At 37.2% G+C, this 23,604-nt stretch overlaps 3 protein-coding genes across 5 annotated transcripts in view; 1 reads left to right on the top strand and 2 right to left on the bottom strand.

The window, feature by feature from the left end:
• The window catches only part of LOC127655440 (free fatty acid receptor 3-like), a 526,022-nt gene that overhangs the window by 60,356 nt on the left and 442,062 nt on the right, over positions 1-23,604 (bottom strand). The gene's annotated exons all lie outside the window — the stretch shown is intronic.
• Positions 2,607-15,133, top strand: lim2.5 (lens intrinsic membrane protein 2.5). Of its 2 annotated transcripts, none has more exons than XM_052143272.1 (5): positions 2,607-2,773; positions 7,103-7,305; positions 13,576-13,725; positions 13,901-14,035; positions 14,833-15,133. In XM_052143272.1, exons 2-5 carry the CDS (start codon positions 7,131-7,133, stop codon positions 14,892-14,894), a joined length of 522 nt encoding a protein of 173 aa, XP_051999232.1. In that variant the 5' UTR covers positions 2,607-2,773; positions 7,103-7,130; the 3' UTR covers positions 14,895-15,133. The 2 variants fall into 2 exon arrangements, with proteins under 2 accessions (XP_051999232.1, XP_051999231.1); XM_052143271.1 differs by having other exon boundaries at positions 7,094-7,305.
• Positions 16,623-21,578, bottom strand: si:ch211-231m23.4 (free fatty acid receptor 3). Its single transcript, XM_052143265.1, has 2 exons — positions 21,445-21,578; positions 16,623-18,349 (listed from the first exon to the last, which is right to left on the bottom strand). The coding sequence occupies exon 2, from the start codon at positions 18,329-18,331 to the stop codon at positions 17,396-17,398; it is 936 nt and encodes a 311-aa protein (XP_051999225.1). The 5' UTR covers positions 18,332-18,349; positions 21,445-21,578; the 3' UTR covers positions 16,623-17,395.

Genomic DNA, 23,604 nt, shown 5'->3' with positions numbered 1-23,604 from the left:
CCAAACTTCCTTCTAAACATATTTCTTTCTTTCCTTCCTTCCTTCTAATCATATTTCTTTCCTTCCTTCCTTCCTTCCAAACTTCCTTCCTTCCAAACTTCCTTCTAAACATATTTCTTTCTTTCTTTCCTTCCTTCAACTTCCTTCCTTCCAAACTTCCTTCCTTCCAAACTTCCTTCTAAACATATTTCTTTCTTTCTGTCCTTCCTTCCGTCCTTCCTTCCAAACTTCCTTCCTTCAAAACTTCCTTCTAAACATATTTCTTTCTTTCCTTCCTTCCTTGCAAACTTCTCTCCTTAGACTAAATTCCTTTCTACTTTCTTTCTTCATTCTAAATGTATTTTCTTTAAAACTTCCTTTTTTGTCCTTCCTTCCTTCCTTCTAAACATATTTCCTTCTAAACTTCCTTCCTTATTAACTCCTTTTCTTTCTAATGTTTTTCCTTCTTAACTTCTTTCCTTCCAAACTTCCTTCTAAACATATTTCTTTCCTTCTTTCTAAAAGCATTTCCTTCTAAACTTTCTCCCTTCCTTCCTTCCTTCCTTCCTTCTAATCATATTTCTTTACTTCCTTCTTTCTAAATTTCCTTCGTTTCAAACTTCCTTCTAAACATATTTCTTTCCTTCCTTCTTTCTAAACGTATTTCCTTCTAAAGTTCCTTCCTTTCTAATTGTCTTTTCTTCCAAACTTCTTTCCTACCAAACTTCATTCTAAACATATTTCTTTCTTTCCTTCCTTCCTTCCTTCCAAACTTCCTTCCAGACTTCCTTCTAAACATATTTCTGTCTTTCTTTCTTTCCTTACTTCCTTCCTTCCAAACTTCCTTCCTTCCTTCTAATCATATTTCCCTCCTTCATTCCTTCCTTTATAACTTCCTTCCAAACTTCCTTCCTTGCTTCCTTCTAATCGTATTCATTTCCTTCCTTTTTTATAAAATTCCTTCCTTCCTTCCTTCTAAACATATTTCTTTCCTTCCTTCCTTCCTTCCTTCCAAACTTCCTTCTAAACATATTTCTTTCCTTCCTTCTTTCTAAACATATTTCCTTCTAAAGTTCCTTCCTTTCTAATTGTCTTTTCTTCCAAACTTCTTTCCTACCAAACTTCATCCTAAACATATTTCTTTCTTTCCTTCCTTCCTTCCAAACTTCCTTCCAGACTTCCTTCTAAACATATTTCTGTCTTTCTTTCCTTACTTCCTTCCTTCCAAACTTCCTTCCTTCCTTCTAATCATATTTCCCTCCTTCATTCCTTCCTTCCTAACTTCCTTCCAAACTTCCTTCCTTGCTTCCTTCTAATCGCATTCATTTCCTTCCTTTTTTATAAACTTCCTTCCTTCCTTCTAAACATATTTCTTTCCTTCCTTCCTTCCTTCCAAACTTCCTTCTAAACATATTTCTTTCCTTCCTTCTTTATAAACTTCCTTCCTTCCAAACGTCTCTCCTTAGACTAAATTCCTTTCTACTTTCTTTTCTTCATTCTAAATGTATTTTCTTTAAAACTTCCTTTTTTGTCCTTCCTTCCTTCTAAACATATTTGCTTCTAAACTTCCTTCCTTCTATTTTTTTCTTCTAAACTTCTTTCTTTCCTTCCTTCTAATTGTCTTTTCTTCCAAACTTCCTTCTAAACTTCCTACCTAATTAACTCATTTTCTTTCTAATGTTTTTGCTTCTTTCCTTCCTTCTTTCTAAACTTCTTTCCTTCCTTTCTTCCTTCTAATTGTCTTCTCTTCTAAACTCCCTTCTTTCTAATGTACTTATAAGCTTCCTTTTTATTTCCTTTCCTTATAATTTCCTTCCTTTCTTATTTCCTTCCATTTAAATTTGGTTTCTTCTAAACGTTTTCCTTCCAAACTTATTTCCATCAAGACAAAAATAATACACTATGCTAATAATACTTTTTATTTGCATACCATTTTACATCTACTGCAGAAGCATGAACTTTTTGCTCATCATAACAGTAGTGATGTTAATGAAACAAGAGCATAAGTGTGTGTGTGTGTGTGTGTGTGTGTGTGTATGTGAGTTGCTTTTTGTGTTATACGAGGACATGTGTTTAGACACTAGTAATTATGAGGGTATTATGCTATAAATGTGGTTTATGTGGACTCCCCTAGTGCCCTCATAATTCAAATAGCTTAAAAAAACTTACTAAACATTGTTTTGTTTTTTTATATAAAAATGCCAAAGGGGTTTCTGTGATGGTTAGGTTTACGGGACAGAATATATAGTTTGATCAGTATAAAATAAATATGTCTATGGAGAGTCCTCATAAGGATAGGAGTGTGTGTGTGTGTGTGTGTGTGTGTGTGTGTGTGTGTCTGTCCACTTATAGTATGTCACCATGTACACACTCAGGCCCAGCACACCACAGCTGAAAGAAAGTGTGCGCTTCAGCATGTTGTATTGACTGCAGCAGTACTGCAAGAATCTGCACATCCACAGTTCCAGAATGCCCAATACAACAACAACAAAAATGTGTCTATGGTCCCCTTCCCCCTCCAAACCCTGACCGTGGACCCGGTGCGCAGTGGTCACGTGCCCCGGGCACCGGCAAGCTCAAGTGCATTTGTTCTGTGTGGCGTTTTAAAGGATTTTGCCACCATCAACAGAAAAGCGGAGGGGATAACTTTTTGGAATTTGGCTCAGCGGGTCCTCTTTGAGGTTGCGCTCGCTGCCGGCTCCCACTCTCTCTCTCTCACTCACTCTCTCTCTCTCTCTCTTTCCCTCTGGGAAGGTTAATACTTAAGCAGGTTTATTAATCCTGAAGGCCTCAGGTAAGAATCATTCGCACACCTGACAAATTCAAGTTTGTGATGGTTTGAAGTTTTAGTTATATATAACACCATCCAAACTTTTTTAGGTTTTTTTTTCATTGCAAATTAGCAGCATAACAATTTCAGTGAAAAGTTTGATTTTAAAAATCAAAGTGAATTTCAGTATATCTCAGCGTATGTTGTGCTGGTCAATACAAAATGACTAAAAGTTTCATGATATTGAACAAGGGCTTTGGAAGTTGAAAGTGGGCGCTTATTTCATTTCTTGAATCAGATTTAATCTCTAATGTTAAAAGTCATTTTCATTGCATTGCTTGTGGCTTTCCTGATAATCATAATGGTGGTGAAAGGGACAAGAATTCTGTCATTATTTCTTCACCCTCATATCGTTCCAAATGCATATACTGTTATCTTTCCTGTGGATCTTTCCACAAATCGAGAAACTTGGGAGAATCTTTACACAGCTCTTTTCCATCCAGCAGTTCATAGTGACATTTTTCAAGCTCCAAAAGGACAAAAACCACCATAAGAGTAGTTCAAACAACCTGTGCGCTATATTCAACAAGTTAATGTCATGCGATAGCTTGAGGAACAGACAGAAATCTAAGTTGCTAGTGACTGAAAAATATTGACATTATTGACGCCAAATGCCATGGGTTCTTCTTGTATCGTTACCAAACATGATGCACCTGTTTGTATATGCAAAATGGATAAGATTTGAGAGATGCATCATAGAGGAAAAACAACAACAAATGTTGGTCTTTTCGAAGCTTGATAGCCGTGATCACTGTGAAATTATGTTTTTTTTCCTTTGCATCATTTTGCATGTGTACAGTTGACGGTGCAGCTCTTTTGTTCACATGTTGTGCTGTTTTTGCATTGCATAACACAATGATTTCTGAGATAATCCTGGGAAATAAAAGCTGGGTGACAGTTTTTGTTTGTGTAAACTCTGAAGTGTACCGTAAAAACAAAGGACGCTGCATACACACGTACATCCTGTGAAGTCATTTTGACTACGTGAAGAACAGAACATACAGTGATCAATAAATACACACCTGATTTGCATCTCTGGAAGGAACTACCTGTGCAAGGCAGCAGTAGAATAGTGTTAAAGTTTAAGGTACGTTTAGGATTATAAATGATACGCTGCATCAGATTTGCTTTGCCGTTTGCTGTTGTTACTCAGCGTGCATCTGTCTGTGTAGCTTCTGTTTAAGAATCAACACAAAGTCATTGTGCTGTGCAGAAGTTGATATAAATTGAGATTAGTCTTATTTATTACATATAATTGCATGCACGATTCACCATGGATATAGATGTACGAAATAAGAAGAATCTCAATTGAGAATGCAAATATCATGTATGAATATAAAGACATCTTGCGTGGTAACCGCGTAGCCAGACCTCAGTTTCTTTGTTTTATGTGCCGTTTAGGGGCGGGATTATATGAGATGCATTGCATTCAGTGCGGGGTAGTTTACTTCTGAATTATAATCAGATTACTAATTACATGACAAAAATGCCAATCAGTTACGTAAATATCGCAGATTACATTTTTGGGGTAATCTAATCAGATTACTTTCAGATTACTTTATATAATGTAACTTGCATTTAAGAAGGATAATCTAGTCTAATAAGTAAATAATTCTGTAATCTATACGTAACGAAACCATAGAGTTTACTGTAAAGGGATCAATGGAAAGGAGGAGGCGAGAACCGGCTTGGCGATATAAATAATAGTTTAATGATAAACTTAAAAGACAACATAAATACACATGACGGACATGTCCGCTAACGATCTCTCTCTCCCGCACGACACCCTGCAGTCGACCTTTATCCCTCACGGAGGCTTAATTAGCCTAATACGGGACCGGGTGTGTATGATTACGACCCGGCCCCGCCCTCCGCCCATGCCACATTTACGTTTATTGTAAAATATCCCAAAATATACAAACATCCAAGTAGTTTCAGGGTGTTGAAATAACACGAACTGATGGTTTAACAGAAGCATATACAATCGCTTAACAAACTCGGAGCTCTGGAAACAATGGAGAAAAGTACTTTTTACCCCTAATAATGTTTTCCTTGTATCTGGATTAGCTGTGCATGTATATGTAGTAAATATTCATAGTTGTCCAAAAGGTCTTCATCCACAATGGGCAATTAGACAATGAATCATGTGATGCAGCAGTTTCCTTAAGGATCAAAGCACATGTTTAATTATTTCAGGCAACAATTAAAAAATGTACTGGTTATAACTGGCTATAAGCATTTACAAATACATTTTTCACTCCGGAGCAATTTAAAATCACCACGTTCTGCTAAAAATTTAATTTGTTTTCATTTTTTGTCTTCGTTCCTTGAACCATTTTTAGTCCCTGCTTTGGAAGGCAGAGTTAACATTGCACAGGGATGTTTTTGTTGCCTTAAAAGTGAAATAATCTTTGTACAGTGGTCAAATGCTGATTTAGACCGCTCCATCTTCAGTATTAAGTCTGTGTGCAATTTCTTAACCATCTCCCTCTCTTTCAAAAACACTCGAAGTGTTACTGAATGCATATCGTAGGTAGGCTGTTTAGAGTTTACTGCCGTTGCCTAATTAACATGTAATAATGCAATCCATAAAAAGCAACTGCAGTCTGATTACGGGTATTTTAAAATGCAGTTTAATCCAATGACTTATTTAAATATTTATTTATTTATTTATATTCTTTATTTAACCAGGAATGTCCCATTGAGATAATACAATCTCTTCTTTCGGGGAGTCCTGGTCAAGACGGCAGCACATATCAGTTTCCCAATAAAGTTCAAAAGATAAATACTGCAAATACACAAAGAAAACAAAAAACATATAGTCGATATATACAATCAGGTCAATAAAAACAACTACAAGTTTCCTGTAAAACAGTTTGTAAAAGATCTTTAAAAGTGCTCATAGGGGGAAGTATATTTAAATTGATCCCATTTTGCAATGCATTCCATGCCCAAGGAGCATAAAAAGAAAAAGCATTTTTCACTTTCAGCAGAATTTGAGTTGAAGATCTTGTGCATTAGCTATTTGTACAATAGGTTAAAAGATTAGAAACATAAGGGGGTAATTTACCTAAAAGTGCCTTGGCAATAAATAAAAACATATGCCATTTTCTCCCGTGATATGAGGATGACCAAGGTAACGATTCATACAAAATACAACGATACAAGACTTGATTTGTGTAATCTGATTATTTAATTCAGATTACATGTAATCCGTTACTACCCAGCACTTTACAAGTTGTATTGTACCATAATAAAAGACCAGCATGGAAAAAAACATTTCAGTAATGTCGTGGCAATCTCCATGAGCAATTACATGTACAGAAAACAAGTACAGATAATTTCACAGAAGTAACTTACAATATTTTGGAGCAATATGTGTTGTAATAAGTGCTATACAAATAAAACTGAATTGAACAAGAAAACAATGCGAAATATATGTATAGAAGTTCTGCCCGTGGATATCCAATTTACTGAATATCTTCAAATATTTGATGCCACCAACCTGCTATTCTTTTGCAAATGCAGTGATTATTTTATTTCTTAATTTATTTTATAAAACATGTTAAACATGCTTACAAAAACTGAAGTTTGGGCCTTATTCATGCAACACAATATGAGCGAATTTCTGTAAACTGTTAAAAAATCCATTCTCATATAAATTGCCCATTGAATTGAATGTGACAATTTACATAAAATTGTTTTAAGTGCAATTTATGCACAAATGCATTCTGAGGACCTTTGAATGGAATATTTACATTAAGCGATTCGGGCTGAATTAATTTGCTGATTTTTAATACTTAGGGTTGGGGATTTAGGACTAAACCTGACTAAAATGTTTGAGGAATTTTAAAACAATGCTGCCTTTCAAACAATGTAAATATTGTGTATAACTAATGGACACACTTTATATAGTTACTTAGTACTTGAGCATTTGATACAATTTACATACTGCACAGCTATCTACCAGCTGGCTCCCGTTACACTCACCCCCTAAACCTCACTCCCATCCGGGTCACGGCACCATTGTAACCGGTCCTGCTCACCCCGCTCCGAACGGGACTCGAATCGACATCTCCGGCGTGGGAGGCGGGTGCGCTAACAAGGAGGCTAAAGGATACAGCTATCTACCAGCTGGCTCCCATTACAGTTGCACAATGGATTCATTGTATTGCATATATTTTAATGTTAGTACATAGTAGTTAAAGACACCTAATATAAAGCGGGACCTAAATAATTGCTACAGATGTTTCTAATTGACTGAAATGGGTCTAATCTGTGTAGCGTGTTTAGCTTTGCCACCACTACAGTGTCAATCAGGATGTACAGCTTTATGGGAGGCGGTTTGTTCTGTGCCATCGTGGGCAACATCTTGTTGGTGGTCTCCACGGCGACGGACTACTGGATGCAGTATAGACTGTCTGGCAGCTTCGCTCATCAGGGCCTGTGGAGATACTGTATGTCTGGCAAATGCTACACGCAGACTGACAGTATTGGTAAGTATGTGACATAGTTGTTGTCCATAGTTGCCTGTGTGTGTCTGTGGATTTTCTATGGTTACATAAGACAATTTAACGGTGCCTTATTCCATTTTAGAGACTATTTTGCCTTAAAGGTAAAGACATTTTAGTGAAGATATCCATAAACCTGCTATAAAACAGTTAATACCCTTATGCAAATCAAAGGTTCACTGCTGTTGAATATTGCAGATAACTAAGGTGGTGAAACGATTAAACGGCAGTAGTTTTTTAAAAATTGAAATAAATAAAATTAAATACATTTAATTAAAGATTTGGTGGATAATGCAGGACTTTTAACAATAAACAAGCGCAAATTACACCGGGTACTCTTATTTTGAAAGGTCTTTGCACTCACCTGCTTTCACAAACCGATAAGGCATACAAAATGCACACTTACAATCATCTACAATGTACAATATAATGACTATGAAGTAAACATTGTCATAAAGGCTAATAAATACTGTATGAGCAGTAATTCATCAAAAGTAGATGAACGAATGAAGTGACCAAGTGGACCAGACTGGCTTCCTGTTCCGGCTGCACAAGTCTGTGTTTGTTTGTAGCTTGCTAGCCTGCTTAGCATTGCTTATTCTTCTACTTTCATCATTTTATCCTTCGCCATTTTACCACGTGCCTTGTTTTTTTCGCACTTTTCTAGTTTCAACTGCATGCATATTACAGCGTGCACCCGTTTTCTTTTCTTTTTTCTTTTTCCCCCCACTTGCAATTTGACTGCGTGCATTCATTTTCTCCTCTGTATTTTACGTGGATTTTTGCATCAATCTCAAACCTCTGCTGGTTAGGGACCACCACAACAACACCAAACTATTGCGTGAGGGATTCACATCAATCTCAAACCCTCACCGCTCAAGAATAACCATAACAACAACAAACAATTGTGGTAAGTCATGGCATCCACTCATGTTATTGCTTCCTACATTGCATGGTACATGTTTACTATAGCTTCTTCTGTCAGCAGTGAGGGATTTACATGTGATAAATATAAGGAATCAGTCAGACTGATGGAGAAGTTTAATGAGTTAGAGACATACATATCCGAACTCTAGTGAAAAAGAGAAACCAGTAGATATTGTTTTGGATGCGGGTAGAACAGCGAGCAATACACACACTTTGGTTCTGGCTGTAGAGCCCTGGCAGCAAGGTGTTTGAGTTATGTCAGCAGCATACTTTCTCAGCAAAGCGACACCACTCTCCCATTCCTGTTAGGGTTTCCAATAGATTCAACCCACCTAGTAATGCACCCACTGAAAATCATGTTGAAAGCACCCTTGTTATAGGAGATTCTGTCGTAAGGAACATGGAAATAGAGACTCCAGCAACGATTGATTAATGTATTTCGGGGGCTTGGGCATCTGATATCAGATCAAATTTACATGTGCAGGATAATGCTAAACGCATATTTTCTAAAATTGTTATTTATGTCTGCACTAACAATGTCGTGCTTCAACAACCAGAGATCACTAGAGATAATGTTAAAGAGGTATGTGAACTTGCAAAAATGATATTAGACATTGTAATATGCTCTGGCACCCTCCCTGGAAGAGTTTTTGGGGTAGACATGACCTGCTAAAGAGAGACAGACTCCATCCCTTCAGGGAAGGTGCTGCTCTCCTCTCTATAATTTGGCTCATGGTCTTAGCTATAGTATTTGACGAACTGGGGCCCAGGTCAGGGAGCAGCCACACTGGCTAATCCGAAAGTCTGCTAGCTGCCTTGAGATGTCACACAGGTCACATAAACTACAACACATAGAGACTGGATCACCTAGATCACCTCTATCTCATAGAGAATGTCTCTATTCCCTGAACTACCAAACACAAACCCCTCACTAAATAATTTAGAACAAAATTAAACAAGGAAAAAAATGTATATATATATATATATATATATATATATATATATATATATATATATATATATATATATATATAAATTAAGATAAACATCATAAACAGTGAAGGTAGGACTACTAAACATAAGATCTCTTTCAATCAAAGCACGAATTGTAAATACAATTATTACAGATCACGGTTTGGATGTGCTCTAATGAAACATGGATTAAACCGGATGAATATATTAGAATAAATGAATCTATTCACCCAGGCTGTTGTTATAAACAGGAGCCTCGTCTGAAGGGTCGATGAGGAGGTGTTGCTGCAATTTACAGTGAAGTTTTTGGTGTGACACAGAGGACAGGATATAAGATTAAGTCTTTTGAACTAATAATGCTTAAAGTGACACCATCAAATAAAAAACTCTTGTTGTCTTTTGCCTTTGCTACAGTATATAGATCATCCGGGACATATTCTGATTTCCTTGGTAAATTTGCTAATTTCTATCAGATCCAGGAGTTACTGTGGATAGAGTTTTAATTCTTGATGACTGATTCACATATACAATGAAAATGACACATTGGGATTAGCATTTATGTGTATTCTTAACTCTATTGGAGTCAGACAAAATGTGACAGGACCAACTCATCGCCATAATCATACGCTAGATTTAATTCTGTCATATTGAGTTGATGTTGATACTATAGAAATTCTGCTGCAGAGTGATGACATCTCAAATCATTACCTCATTTCTTTTATGCTGCGATCAACTAATGTTACTTCACTGTCATAGGTCATGAAGAGCTAACAAAACGTATCGAAACATCAAAAGTCACAAGGTGTATGTTAGATCCAATACCAACTAAGCTCTTAAAAGAGGTATTCCGTGTAATCTCAGAACATCTTCTTAATATTATTAACTCCTCGCTATCCTTAGGACATGTCCAAAGAAACTTTAAAATGGTAGTTATCAAGACACTTATTAAGAAGCCACAGAGTGTTCCTGAAGAATTAGCTAATTATAGACAGATTTCACATTTCCTGTTAATGCCAAAAATACTAGAAAATGTAGTTTCTTCCCAAGTATGTAAATAGTATATATGAACAATTTCAGTCAGGATTTCGGCCACATCACAGTACAGAGATTGCACTTATCAGTTACAAATGTCTTGCTCTTATTAACTGATAGCGGCTGCATTTCTCTTCTAGTGCTTTTAGATCTTAGTGCTGCATTCAGCACAATAGATCATGCCATTCTCTTAAATAGGCTTGAGAATTATGTTGGCATTTTTGGACTTGCATTAGCATAGTCCTATTAAGCAGGCCGCTACCACTTTGAATGTGTAAACGTGGAATTGTCAGATCAAACAAAAGTTACGTTTGGAGTGCCACAGGTATCTGTTTTAGGGGCCTCTGCTTTTCTCCTTATATATTCTTCCCTGTTTCCACTGTTATGCCGATGATACCCAACTTTATATTTATTCGAAACCTGATGAAATTTCACAATTTTCAAAATTAGCTGAGTGTATCAATGAAATCAAAGACTGGATGGCCAGAAATGTTCTTCTACTCAATTCTGACAAAACAGAGGTACTATTTATTGGACCAAAGACCTAAAAAATAAGCTGCTAAAATATAATATGACTCTTGATTTTTGATTCTCTTGATACACTTTGACTCTCAATGGATGTACAGTTACATCATCTTATACAGCGAATAACTTATATTTGATACCAATCTGTCCTTTGAAAATCTAATTTCCCATATTTGCAGAACAGCATTCTTCCACCTCAGAAATATTGCTAAGTTACAAAACATGCTCTCTGTTGCTGATCACAAAAAACGAATTCATGCGTCCATGGCCTCAAGACTAGATTATTGTAACGCATTACTGGGAGGATTTACTGCAAGTTCAATAAATAAACTTAAATTGGTTCAAAATGCTCAAAAAGATATATGATCATATTAGCACACTTTTATAGTTGTTACATTGGCTACCTGTTAAATTTCGTATTAAATTGAACATTTTGTTTACTACGTACAAAGCTTTGAAAGGTCTAGCTCCACCATACATACAGTAAGTGACCTTCTGTCATGCTATATTCTATCAAATTCATTATGATCGCAAAATTCTGACCTGTTAATAGTTCATAGACTATCAAAATCCACAAAAGGAAGTAGATCATTTTCCTATTTGGCTCCTAAACTTTGGAATAGTCTCCCAAACACTGTTCGAGATGCAGACACACTCCCTCAGTTTAAATCTAGACTAAAGACTCATCTATTCAGCCATACATACAACTAATTTATCACAATTAGGCTGCTTTAGTTAGCTCTGCTAGAACCAGAAACATTTATCATGATCTATAACTCAGCAATAAATGGAATTCATCTATACCAATATTCTATTTGTTTCCCTGTCTCAACCTCGGGGTTCATATCCTGAGGTTAACAGAGCCAGCTACGTTTCTGCTTGGTGTCAGACTCCACTGCTATATGTCCCTGTGTTATGATGATTAAATTCAGCCAGTGCCAGCCAGACATCACTTCAGTCTATTATGATGGACTTCAGAGGATGAACTGATGCCAACTCCAACCATAAGACATAGGATACTTCATATGCCAATCCATGAATATTGGATTTAGGATAGACCTCATTGAAATGACCTGCCTGTTGAACTGCGATGCACCTCATTGATCTCTGGCTGCATCACCTTTGTCTATTCATGGACTACACTCTTATAATGGAATACATAGACTATAAATGTATTGCCAACATTATATTCATGCTGGTTTGCCAGAGGGGAACTGGCCCCCACAGTGAGTCTGGTTTCTCCCAAGGATATTTTTCTTCATTAATCAACATCTTATGGAGTTTTGTGTTCCTTGCTAGTCACCTTCGGCTTGCTCACTGGTGTTCGAAATACAATTACTATTAAATTATTTATTTGTATACATAATTTACAATCATATTTAATCAAACTCTAAGACTTTATAGATATTACAGTTTCCTTGTCTGCATGTTTTTCTGTAAAGCTTAATTGAACCGATGTGTGTTGTGAAAAGCGCCATACAAATAAAAATGACTTGACTAAATCATCAGCGATCAATTGTCATAAGCAGTGGTGGCTCAGCGGTTAAGGCTCTGGGTTACTGATCAGAAGGTCGTGGGTTCAAGCCCCAACACCACCAAGACACCACTGTTGGGCCCTTGAGCAAGGCCCTTGAACCTATCTGCTCCAGGGGCGCCGTATCATGGCTGACCCTGCACTCTGACCCCAGCTTAGATGGGATATGTGAAAAATAAATAATTTCACCATGTATATGCAGAAATGTATGTATAATGTGTGACAATTGGTCAAATTAAATTAAATTAATTAAATTAAATTAATTAAATTAAATTAAATTAAATGTCCTGTATTCCGCTAATTCGGTATTATTAAAACACTTTTTTCTAATCATTAATGATGGTTACATAAATAAAAGTTCATCAATGTTAGTGCATCATACATATTTGTATGCAAAGCCAATATATTCACCAGATGAAGGGATTTCATATATATTTACACTCACCAGATATGAATTAGGAGATGTGATGTATAGGCTTATGTTGCTTTTCTGTGCATGCCCTCACATCAATTTAGAACGCTGATGATTATCTGATCAAAATAATCAAATATGCATTAAAGTGAGAATATAATGTAAATATGGATGAATATGGTCAATGAAGACTTAAAGAATTAGTTCACCAGAAAATGAAAATTCTCTCATTATTTACTCACACTTATGCCATCTCGGATTTGCATAACTTTCTTTATCTTACAGAACATAAATTAAGATTTTTAGTAGAATATCTCAGCTCTTTTGGTCCGAACAATGCAAGTGAATGCAAGGTGCCAAAATTTGGAAACTCCACAAATCATATAAATTAGCATAAAAGTAATCCATATGACTCCAGATGTTTAATCCATGTCTTCAGAAGTGATACGATAGGTATGGGTGAGAAATAAATCAATATTTTAGTACATTTTTACTATAAATTCTCCTCCCTGCTCTCCACTTTAACTTTCACGTTCTTCATGCATACGCCCCCTACTGGGAATATATATATATATATTTTTTAGCCAAACTTTACTTAAATATTGATCTGTTTCTCACCCACACCTATCATATCGCTTCAGGAAACATTGATTTAACTACTGGAGTCATATGGATTACTTTTAGCCTTTATGTGCTTTTAGAAGTGTTCATTTCTGTTGATAATCAATAACTCCAAAAGAAGCTATCGGTACCAACTGATCGGCAAAACCAATATGTCAGTCGACATCTAATGCAAATGAGTAGTGAAGTTTTGTGGGAACTGCCAATTATTTTTCTTTCTTTCTCATTCCAGCTTATTGGAACGCAACCCGTGCCTTCATGATCCTCTCTGCGATGTCTTGTTTCACGGGAATCATCGCAGGCATCCTCTCCTTCGCGCACTTTTCCGCCTTTGAGCGGTTCAACCGTTCCTTTGCAGCAGGCATCATGTTTTTTGTTTCCAGTAAGTCTTTCCACTTAAGTGACCTACAGTATTGAGCAAACCATGTACGCTAACAAACACTTACAGAAATCAGGTAAGAAACACAAGAAGAAACTTAACACGTAAATGTAACTTTTGCCAGAAATACCTCAAGAAATTCTTTTGACAAATCTTATCTCATCTGTGTCTCCTCCAGCACTCTTTGTGCTGCTCGCCATGGCGATCTACACCGGTGTGACGGTGAACTTCCTAGGAAAACGTTTTGGCGATTGGCGTTTCTCCTGGTCCTACATACTGGGCTGGGTTGCTATACTCATGACCTTTTTTGCAGGTCTGTAAAGATAGATAAAGCATGTCTCTCAAAAAGCATTGGGGCCGTTCACACAGGATGCGTTCTTACATTACCTTTCAGTGTTTGTGCACATCTGTTACATTGTTTTTTCAGTATCTTACGTTATGAACTCTGCATTTTTAAATGGTGTGTTCAGTTAAAAGTGGTTCAACTTTGAAAAACATCTGAAGACCAGTAAAAAAAAAGCTAGACAGTGCCCCGAATAGAACAAAACAGATGTCGCGAGGCACGTTTTTCACAGTTGAAGTTCTGTTGAACGTCATTTCTGCGCAAGACGTTAAAAAACCAGCAAGTTAAAATGGTGTGTTGAGTTAAGTAGTTCATGTTTAACATTTGAGAATGCAATTCATTGCTTCCTGCATTAATGATTCCTGCATTAATGCCACCTCTGTTCCACTTTAAACAGTGAAAGGGGCTGTTCGCAATGAATGCATTTTTGCTCATTCATCCATGCTCTTTTTTCAAAAGTTGTTCTATGTAAACATGCGCTAGATGGACATCTTTACGCCACATCTCACTGTTTTATTTTTCAGTGTCTCGCATAGGAGTGCCAATCTTTTTATACACCATGTCAAGTCACTGTTAAAAGTGCATTATGTTCGTTGTCTGCATCTAGCTTTTTTAAGGGCAAAGAACACGTTCTGTCTGAACTGTCTCTAAATGTGCCACATCAGATATAGCTTTGGTGCTGCCTTTTGCACTGTAAAGATGCCTAAAGTGACTATTATGTCACTATATTATAATGTTGATCTCATGAAACAATTTTGTTTTTGCAGGTATATTTTACATGTGTGCCTACAGGATGCACGAATGCCGAAGAATGGCCGGCCCTCGCTAAAATGAAAAAGAAACGAACACTGAAGTGCCTAAACATGAATTGTATATATATATGATGTCTGGATATCTGGTTCTTAACTCGAATGAAAATCCGAAGATGCAGGTCTTTCTGTACCTTGTAGCAGCATTTGTTTAGCATCAATTCGAATCCAACCCTGATATGAATTTAAGATGAAGTGCTAATTAGCCCACAATACAGAAAAAGATACAAAATCTCCAATAAAATTTCAGACCATTCTCTTGTCAGTTGATGTCATTCTGTTTATTTTCTGAGATAATGAGATTTTACATGAGATAAACATTTAGTTGTAACAGAAATAACTACAAAAGGACATTTCAAGGTCAAGACAAGCATTGAATTTTGCAACCTGGTCTCACAGAATCAAGTTGCTATACCTACATTTTTACTGATTGTTCGTATCGCAGCAGTTTCCTGGTAAAATGACCACTAGAGGCACTAAAACAATGCATTTATTCTATTTCACACAAACCCTCACACAATGTTTTCTTATGACATCTGAACACTTTTACCCATACCTGTCAACACTCCCATTTTTCCCGGGAGTCTCCGGTATTTCACACCCATCTCCTGACCCCCTCCCACTTTGTTTTTTATCCCGGGAAAGTCCCGTAATTTGTATGGCCCAAACCTTGTTATATGAATGTGGCAGGGCGGAGGGCGGGGCCGGGTCGTGATCATAAAAAAACAAAATATACACGTCATTTAACAACAGCTGGACAGAAGAATTTAATTTCATATCTCGAAGTCATATCGACAATGCCCACGCCTTTTGCAAAGTGTGTCGCACTGATTGTAATTTCGGACATATTGGGGAAAATGACGTTACTCAGCACATTAAATCAAACGGCACAATTTGTATGTATTTAGCCTGCCTCTGCCATCAAGCGCCAATCGCGTGCAGCAGTGTAATGTATAAAATCATGCAGATATGGGTCAGGAGCTTCAGTTAATATTCACATCAACCATTAAAAAGGGGAAAAATATGATCTCAGTGATTTGGCGCGTGGCATGATTGTTGGTGCCAGACGGGTTGGTTTGAGTATTTCTGTAACTGCTGATCTCCTGGGATTTTCACGCAAAACAGTTTCTAGAGTGTAATGAGAATGGTGCGAAAAACAAAAAGCATCCAGCGAGTGGCAGTTCTGCGCACGGTAACGGCTTGTTAATGACAGAGGTCAACAGAGAATGGCCAGACTGGTCTAAGCTGACAGGAAGGTGACAGTTACCCAAATAAACTTGTGTTACAATCGTGCTATGCAGAAAAGCATTTCTGAACATACAACATGTCGAACATTAAGGCGGATGGGCTACAGCAGTAGACGACCCCTCCGGGTACCACTGTCAGTTTAGAATAGGAAACTGAAGCTGCAGTGGGCACAGGCTCACCAAAACTGGACAGTAGACGATTGTAAAAACATTGCCTGGTCTGACAAATCTGGATTTCTGCTGAGAAATGTTCTTGGCCGACAGAAGTGGAACCCAACGTGGTCTTCTGCTGTTGTAGCCCATCCGCCTCAAGGTTCGACATGTTGTGCATTCTGAGATGCTATCTGCTCCCTACAGTTGTACAGAGGGGTTATCTGAGTTACCACAGCCTTTCTGTCAGCTCAAACCAGTCTGGCCATTCTCCGTTGACCTCTCTCATCAACAAGGCGTTTTTGTCCACAGAACAGCCGCTCATTGGGTGTTTTTTGTTTTTTTGCACCAGTCTCTATACACTTTAGACTGTTGCGCATGAAAATTCCAGGAGATCAGCACTGGTCTCAGAACAGTTAGAAAAGCACCTTTTTTTATCCTATCTCCATAAAGCCTCTGAAAGCAAAATGTTTTCAGCTTTTGGATGGATCCATTAATTCTCAATATGATAATGCACAGTAAATATTGGACTACTAAGGGAAAAATACGCTAAAGTACATATTAGTGTACATTGTGTTTAGCAGTGTGGCATTTCGGATGGAACTAGAGAATCTAACGCTTTGACTCAAACAGGTTTCAATGTAAAACCGTAATGAGATTTCTTACCAGATGTAGTTTTGTTGGCGTTTCTCCCAAAGACAAACTCTGCTGTGATCGGCGCTATGTTGTTTTGTCACATGATTCTGTGCATTGAAAGTTTAACCCTTTATTGACAGCCCAGATTCTCCTGAACTGAACTGAGTCGCTCGAGATTAAGGTTTAGGGGAGGTTGGTTTGGTTGATTTAAAACTTGATTGAGCAATAACCTTAAAAACGTAATCTGTTTGGAAGAACTTTTAACTCCCTTTTAGCGCCAGATAGTGGACATTTCAACTTGGAACTGCCACGAGACGTGTAATGAAAAATTTTGCAATATTTACATCATTTAAATGAGATCAGGCTTGAATTTTGGAGTCACATCACCTTAATAATGGCATAATAATTGCATGCTATTTACAGTACCTACAGTGCAATATTTACATGGAAATTGTTAGGAAATGGAGCTTCCCACTCCAAAAATCATCTTATCTGTTTAATTTTGTGTCATCTCTTGGACTTTCAGATTTCATCTCTGTTTGCACAATTTCAGCTTTCTTGTGTCTAACAAAGAACTTCTTCAAGAAAGAAATCTTGGCATTATCCCGGAAAGTTGACGAAGAGAAATAGAAAATTAATGGATCCAAACAGGTGTTTAGAGTGCTCAACAAAAGCGTATAGTATCTCCAAGGCGGGCTGTTGTTGCTACAGTAACCCACCATATGGGAGGCGTTGTACGGTAGAAAACACATTAGAAAGATACACAAAGTGCACAATGCCATGCCGGAGGCCCTTTGCTTTTTCTTTTTAGTGATGTGAGGCCTGGTATACAGGATGTAGACACAGTTCACATAACAAAAGATGCAAACTAAGAGCGGCACCACATAGAGCACGACAAAAAATTCAAGCCGCACTGGCAACAAAATCCGTTTCTGTTCCTCGCTGAATTCCTCATAGCAGACGGTTTTGGTGTTGTTCAGATCAGGCATGAAGACTATGATGAATACGATGCTGCAGTGTGCACCACAAAATAGCCAGATAAAGACACTGATCACCACAGCATACAATGGCCTTCGCAACTGTCTGTATTTGAAAGGAAACTTGACTGCTAAATATCGATCCACGGCGATAGCCATGAGTAACAGAGAGCTGGTGTAAATCGTGGTAAAAAAGACGAAGGAGGCAATGGAACACAAGGTTTGCGGTAAGTTCCACTTCATATAAGATGCCGCTTCATACATCTTGAAGGGAAGAAAAAGCAGGAAGACCAGATCTGAAGCCGTTAGGTTGAAGAGTAGGATGTCATTCAGACCTGGTTTGTTGCCAAGCTTCTTAACGAAGGTGCACATGGCCAGAATATTGGCTGGAAGGCCGATCAAAAACGTGAAGATGTAGACAGACAGAATGACCCAGTTGTGTATCATTTCGTAAACAAAGGGACTCTGCAAAAAATGAAAGTGAGATTGACATTTACAGTATCAGGCAGCTTATGTTTCTCAAGACCTTGATGTTGAAGTGTGAAACTTTTAAATCTTAAAATACTTTCCCCTTTTCCAGCTTAAAATGCAAAGACAAGTAACAAGATATGTAAGCCATTTGTAAGTTAATTTGATCAAAAACTCTAAACACTATGTCTTTGTGGCACTATAACAATGTATCTTTGTTTTGAGCCAGCCATCCAGCCCTACACAACAACACTGACCCAACCAATGGCAGCGTTATGGGAGGGATTATCTGTTTGTTCAATCAGCGGAAGACATGGGGCGTGTTCAAAAAAGCTGTTGCAGTTCTGTTTGGTGGGGCTAAAGCTTTAAATACTTTCTCATATTCCAGCTTAAAACGCAGCGACAACTACAAGTAAGCCATTTGTTGGTTGAGTAAACACTATTTGTTTGAATGTTCCGACCAGCCCGACACAGCAATAAATGGTGTCAGTTTGGGGGGGCGGGATTATCTGTTTGTTTGACCAATAGCGTATAGGGGGATTTTTTGGGGAAAGCAGTTTAAAAACAATAATTATTTTTGCAATTCAGTTAGAAGTACCTTTAGGGATGGGAGATTTCTTTTCAAACCCATAACAAGTACTATCAAGGACAAGATTGCCGATATCGATACCAATGTTGATACCATTTAACATTATATTTAAAACTAATTTCTTATAGACCTAAACTGCATGTTTGTTTATAATTTTTTAACAGAAATATAACTTTTTTCCCCTACCCTTTTCTGCCCAATTTGGAATGTCCAATTCCCAATGCGCTCTTAGTCCTCGTGGTGGCGTAGTGGCATCAATCCGGTTGGCGGAGAATGGATCTCGGTTGCCTCCCCGTCTGAGGCCGTCAATCCACGCATCTTATCACGTGGCTTGTTGAGCGCATTACCGTGGACATGTAGCGCTTCTGCACGGCATCCACGCACAACTCACCGGGCGCCCCACCGAAAGCGAGAACCACATTATAGTGACCACGTGGAGGTTACCCCATGTGACTCTACCCTCCCTAGCAACCGGGCCAATTTGGTTGCTTAGGAGACCTGGCTGGAGTCACTCAGGACGCCCTGAATTCGAACTCGCAACTCCAGGTGTGGTAGTCATCATCAATACTCGCTGAGCTACCCAGGCCCAAACAAACACAGAAAATATTTAATCTTTAACACTTTTAATTTAATTAATTTGATATTAGAACAGTGCTGTGACTGCTTGTGTCCATGAGTGCGTTAAGATGACCGTAAAGAAACATAGATCCATTCATATGCACCTATTTGATTACAAAGTAATTTTTTTTCCACTTTAAAGGGCTAGTTCACCCAAAAATAAATATTCTAATAGCAGCTTATACAATTAAGAGACCAATGACACATATATATACTGTATACATAGATGTAGTGTATACAGGTACTGTGATAAGTTTAAGGAATAGGTTAATTTAGAGTGATATAATAGTAATCATTAGTATTAATACAATTTTTCTGGTGATGTTGTGGAGAGAGAGAAAAAAGATATAGGTATAACAGATATATACATACAATAATGCTTTGGCAATATTGTATGTAAACACAATCATGCCAATAAAGTACTTTTAAATTGAAAATTGAAAAAATATAAACTCAGTGATAGATAGGTATCAAAAACAATCATAGTAATAATAATAATAGTTGTAGTAGTAGTAATACTAGTAATAATAATAATAACAATAGTAGTAGTAGTATGTGTATTACATTCTTTCTTCAGCAGAACACATTGGTAGAAATATATGCAAGTGGATGGTGATCCGACCTTTGAATCTCCAAAAAGAACAGACAATCAGCATAAACATCATCCATATGACTCCAGTGTCAAATATAAATAGTACTTTTTAACTATAAATCGCATTCACAAGAGGGCAGAGTTCACTTGGTCTCTCAAGTGACCTATTCGCATTGGCAGTGGCGAATTCACAAGGCAAGCAAAGCCTTTTCTGCTGGCCTAACATGCCAAATAAATAAATATTTTTCATCCTTTCATTCTCAATCACCTGTTTGCATATGTATTTTTCATCGATTTCCACTCTTAATTAATCTACAAACAAATAGAGAAAAATGAACAGTTTATCCAGTTCATATTTATTCCTTGGTGCTTACAAGTAAAGTGTGACAACTGTTTCACAAGTCGCATGCCGGAAGCAGCGCGTGAGTTTCAGCTCCACCCCGTCAGACCTTCAAAATTTCCACAGATTGACTCAACAGTGCAAATCAGTTGTAAACATCGCTGCTCTTCCGAGTGGGCACATGCGTGTGTTCTCACATGAACATAACAACGCGATTACGTCACACACACCTACGCACTGGAAGCAATACTTTATAGTTAAAAAGTACTTAACTATTGAAAAGTGATCATTTTGCTTTGGAAGATATTAATTTAACCACTGGAGTCATATGGATGACGTTTATGCTGACTGTCTGTTCTTATATCCTACCGAGCTAAGACATTTTTCTATTTTTCTTCAAATGTGTTCTGCTGAAGAAAGAAAGTCATACACACATGGGATGGCATGAGGGTGAACTAACCCTTTAATTCTTATGAAACGCAATAACTTTCTTAGTAGTAAAAAAAATGACTAGTTTAGTATGATCGATCTTCCCATCCATACCGTTTGGTGACAATAGTGACACATAAATTACACTCTTACACAAAACTGTAGAGTAATCTCCATATTTATACCTACTCTTTTTATTATTATTATTATATATATATATTTACCTAACACTTATTAATAGCTATTGTGACCCCTGATATTTATTTGGAAATTTAAGCCACACTTAAACATGTATGAATGTGATTCCATTAATATATAGCCTATAATATCCATCCATCCATATAATTAATATATATAGTTAGTTTCCGTTAGTTTCATATTAAAGTTAAATCTAATGCAATGGTATATATACATTTTAAAAGTGTCAATTACATTTTTAAATACTTTTTGAGGCTATTGTACATTTGTTTGAAACTACTCAATCAATAAGTCATGAAAACCAATCTGCAATAGCCCGTACTTACCACAGTTTCCTGTGTGCTTCTGAAGGTCTTCTAAGATTTTGTCTGGATGGAATATGTTATAATATGTTCCTTGAGAAATGGACACATTGAGCTTTTTTATTGTAAGTAGAGGACATTTGCACATGTGAGGTTACATGTTTGGGTTTGGCAGGGTTGAGTAACACACCAGTGTAATTGTATACAATAGAAGACAGAGCTAAAGTTTAACTAAAATGCAAAACTTCAGTGGTGTTTGAATTCAGGAAGCATAGTTTATTGCATTGATATTTACATTGTATGCATTTGGCAGATACTTTTATCCAAAGAGACTTATAGTGCATTCAATGTACATTTGATCAGTTTGTGTGAGTTCGAACCCATGATTCTTGGCATTACTAGTGCCATGCTCTACTAGTCGAGCTACAGGAACCCCAAACAAAATTACATGCAAAAATATATTTTTCAAAATTGTGTGTTCAGACTTAAAGTAAGCTTGCAACAGACACATTTTTGCCCAAACACTTTTGGGCTAGCTTACCATGAACTTGAGGACTGAAATTTTGCAGTAGCTATACTTCAGAGATACAGCACACAAATTACTAAATGTCCTCATTACATTTACATTTATGCATTTGGCAGACACGTTTATCCAAAGCGACTTACAGTGCACTTATTACAGGGACAATCCCCCCGGAGCAACCTGGAGTTAAGGGCCTTGCTCAAGGACACAATGGTGGTGGCGGCTGTGGGGATCGAACCAGCAACCTTCTGATTACCAGTTATGTGCTTTAGCCCACTACGCCACCACCACTCATTATCAAATAGTGTCCTTTGTTAAACGGTATGAACAGCCCCTTAAAAGCCTCTTTTAGAAATATTTTAATACACTTATAATAAATTCATTACATAAACACATCAATATACACTTATAATAAATCTATTACAGAAACACATCAATAAAAATAATTTAGAATATTAGACAACTGATTATTGCTACCCATAATGTGTGTTATTTGTATCTCCGGTATCGTAAAGTCTCATTGCAACCAAATAGCGATAGCATTTGTTTTGCAGGTGTATGATTAGCAACAGGAAGGATCACTATCAGTAATAAACACACCTGTATTGGCAATTGTTTGCTAAGCAGGTTTTACATGGAACATTTAAACCACATTGATGCTTTTCATTTGCTTAAAAGTGAATGTTTAACTGTGCATACCTCTCAGGTTCCACAATGTCTGTGTGATGTCATACACACTAAGATGCATGTGTAATAATGGAAGAAGGCAATAAGCATTAATACAATGGATAAATGGTTCAATCGAATTCAATTGTGACTGTTTTAACCAGTATTTTTGGTTTGTGTAGTTTTGTACTTAATCAAGTATCATGTTGTTAGCTTAGCAATATGCTAATGTCAAACTCTATTGAAATAAATAGTGAGGCAGGTTTTGGAAGAGACCCTCTATGTGACTCCAATGATGTTACAGTGTGATAAGATTTATATTGAGGATTCACAGCTGATGTCATGTATTAGATGAGTGGCTAAACGTCTTAAGCAACAAAGAAACACGTCCATTTGACTAAAATAGCTGTACTAGATTTCATTTATAAATATATGAGCACTTATTCTGTGTCAGATACATAGATTGAAAATAGTTCCAGTTCATTGAAGTATTATTTTGAACACTATATACAGCAAACCTCTTTGACTTTCTTCTGTGGAACACAAATGGAGACATTATGAAGCATCTCCTTTTGTGTTTCATTCATTTGGGCAAAATATCCATTTCAGTATGTTGGTAAATGGATCTTCATATATTTATGTCAAGATGCTTACATTTACTTAAATTCTAGGGGTTGATAAACAACATCTGGTGCCTGACTCGTCCCACATAATTTGATGCTTCACATGACACATTCGGTTGGGCTTGCAGTGGTCCCGTTAGCTCCTGCTATATGTCCCATGCATGAGATGTTTGGTGGGAGAACTTCGCTTCCATTGATGGTCCAGGTGAAAACATCCTCTGGCAGCACCTCGACTTCACATAGACACCAATCAGCTCTGTCACTCTCTGTGCACCTCGAAATTGGCAGTGTGGCTGGACGATCTCGGTTAAAAATAGCGAATTTTTAACATGATCGGGTACATTCATGGAAAGGGAAGATAATTTACTAGCA

The sequence above is a fragment of the Xyrauchen texanus genome, chromosome 15 (genome assembly GCF_025860055.1).
Source record: "Xyrauchen texanus isolate HMW12.3.18 chromosome 15, RBS_HiC_50CHRs, whole genome shotgun sequence".
NCBI classification, from domain to species: domain Eukaryota; kingdom Metazoa; phylum Chordata; class Actinopteri; order Cypriniformes; family Catostomidae; genus Xyrauchen; species Xyrauchen texanus.
The sequence above is the reverse complement of the archived record's forward strand: the minus strand, read 5'-3'. Positions and strand labels throughout refer to the sequence as shown.

Bases quoted from the DNA above. Each gene is read 5' to 3' on its own strand.
- lim2.5 (XM_052143272.1), top strand. From the start codon at position 7,131: ATGTACAGCTTTATGGGAGGCGGTTTGTTCTGTGCCATCGTGGGCAAC. The intron at 7,306-13,575 runs GTAAGTATGTGA...TTCTCATTCCAG, and splicing joins CACGCAGACTGACAGTATTG to CTTATTGGAACGCAACCCGT. The intron at 14,036-14,832 runs GTCTGTAAAGAT...TTGTTTTTGCAG, and splicing joins ACTCATGACCTTTTTTGCAG to GTATATTTTACATGTGTGCC.
- si:ch211-231m23.4 (XM_052143265.1), bottom strand. From the start codon at position 18,331: ATGATACACAACTGGGTCATTCTGTCTGTCTACATCTTCACGTTTTTG.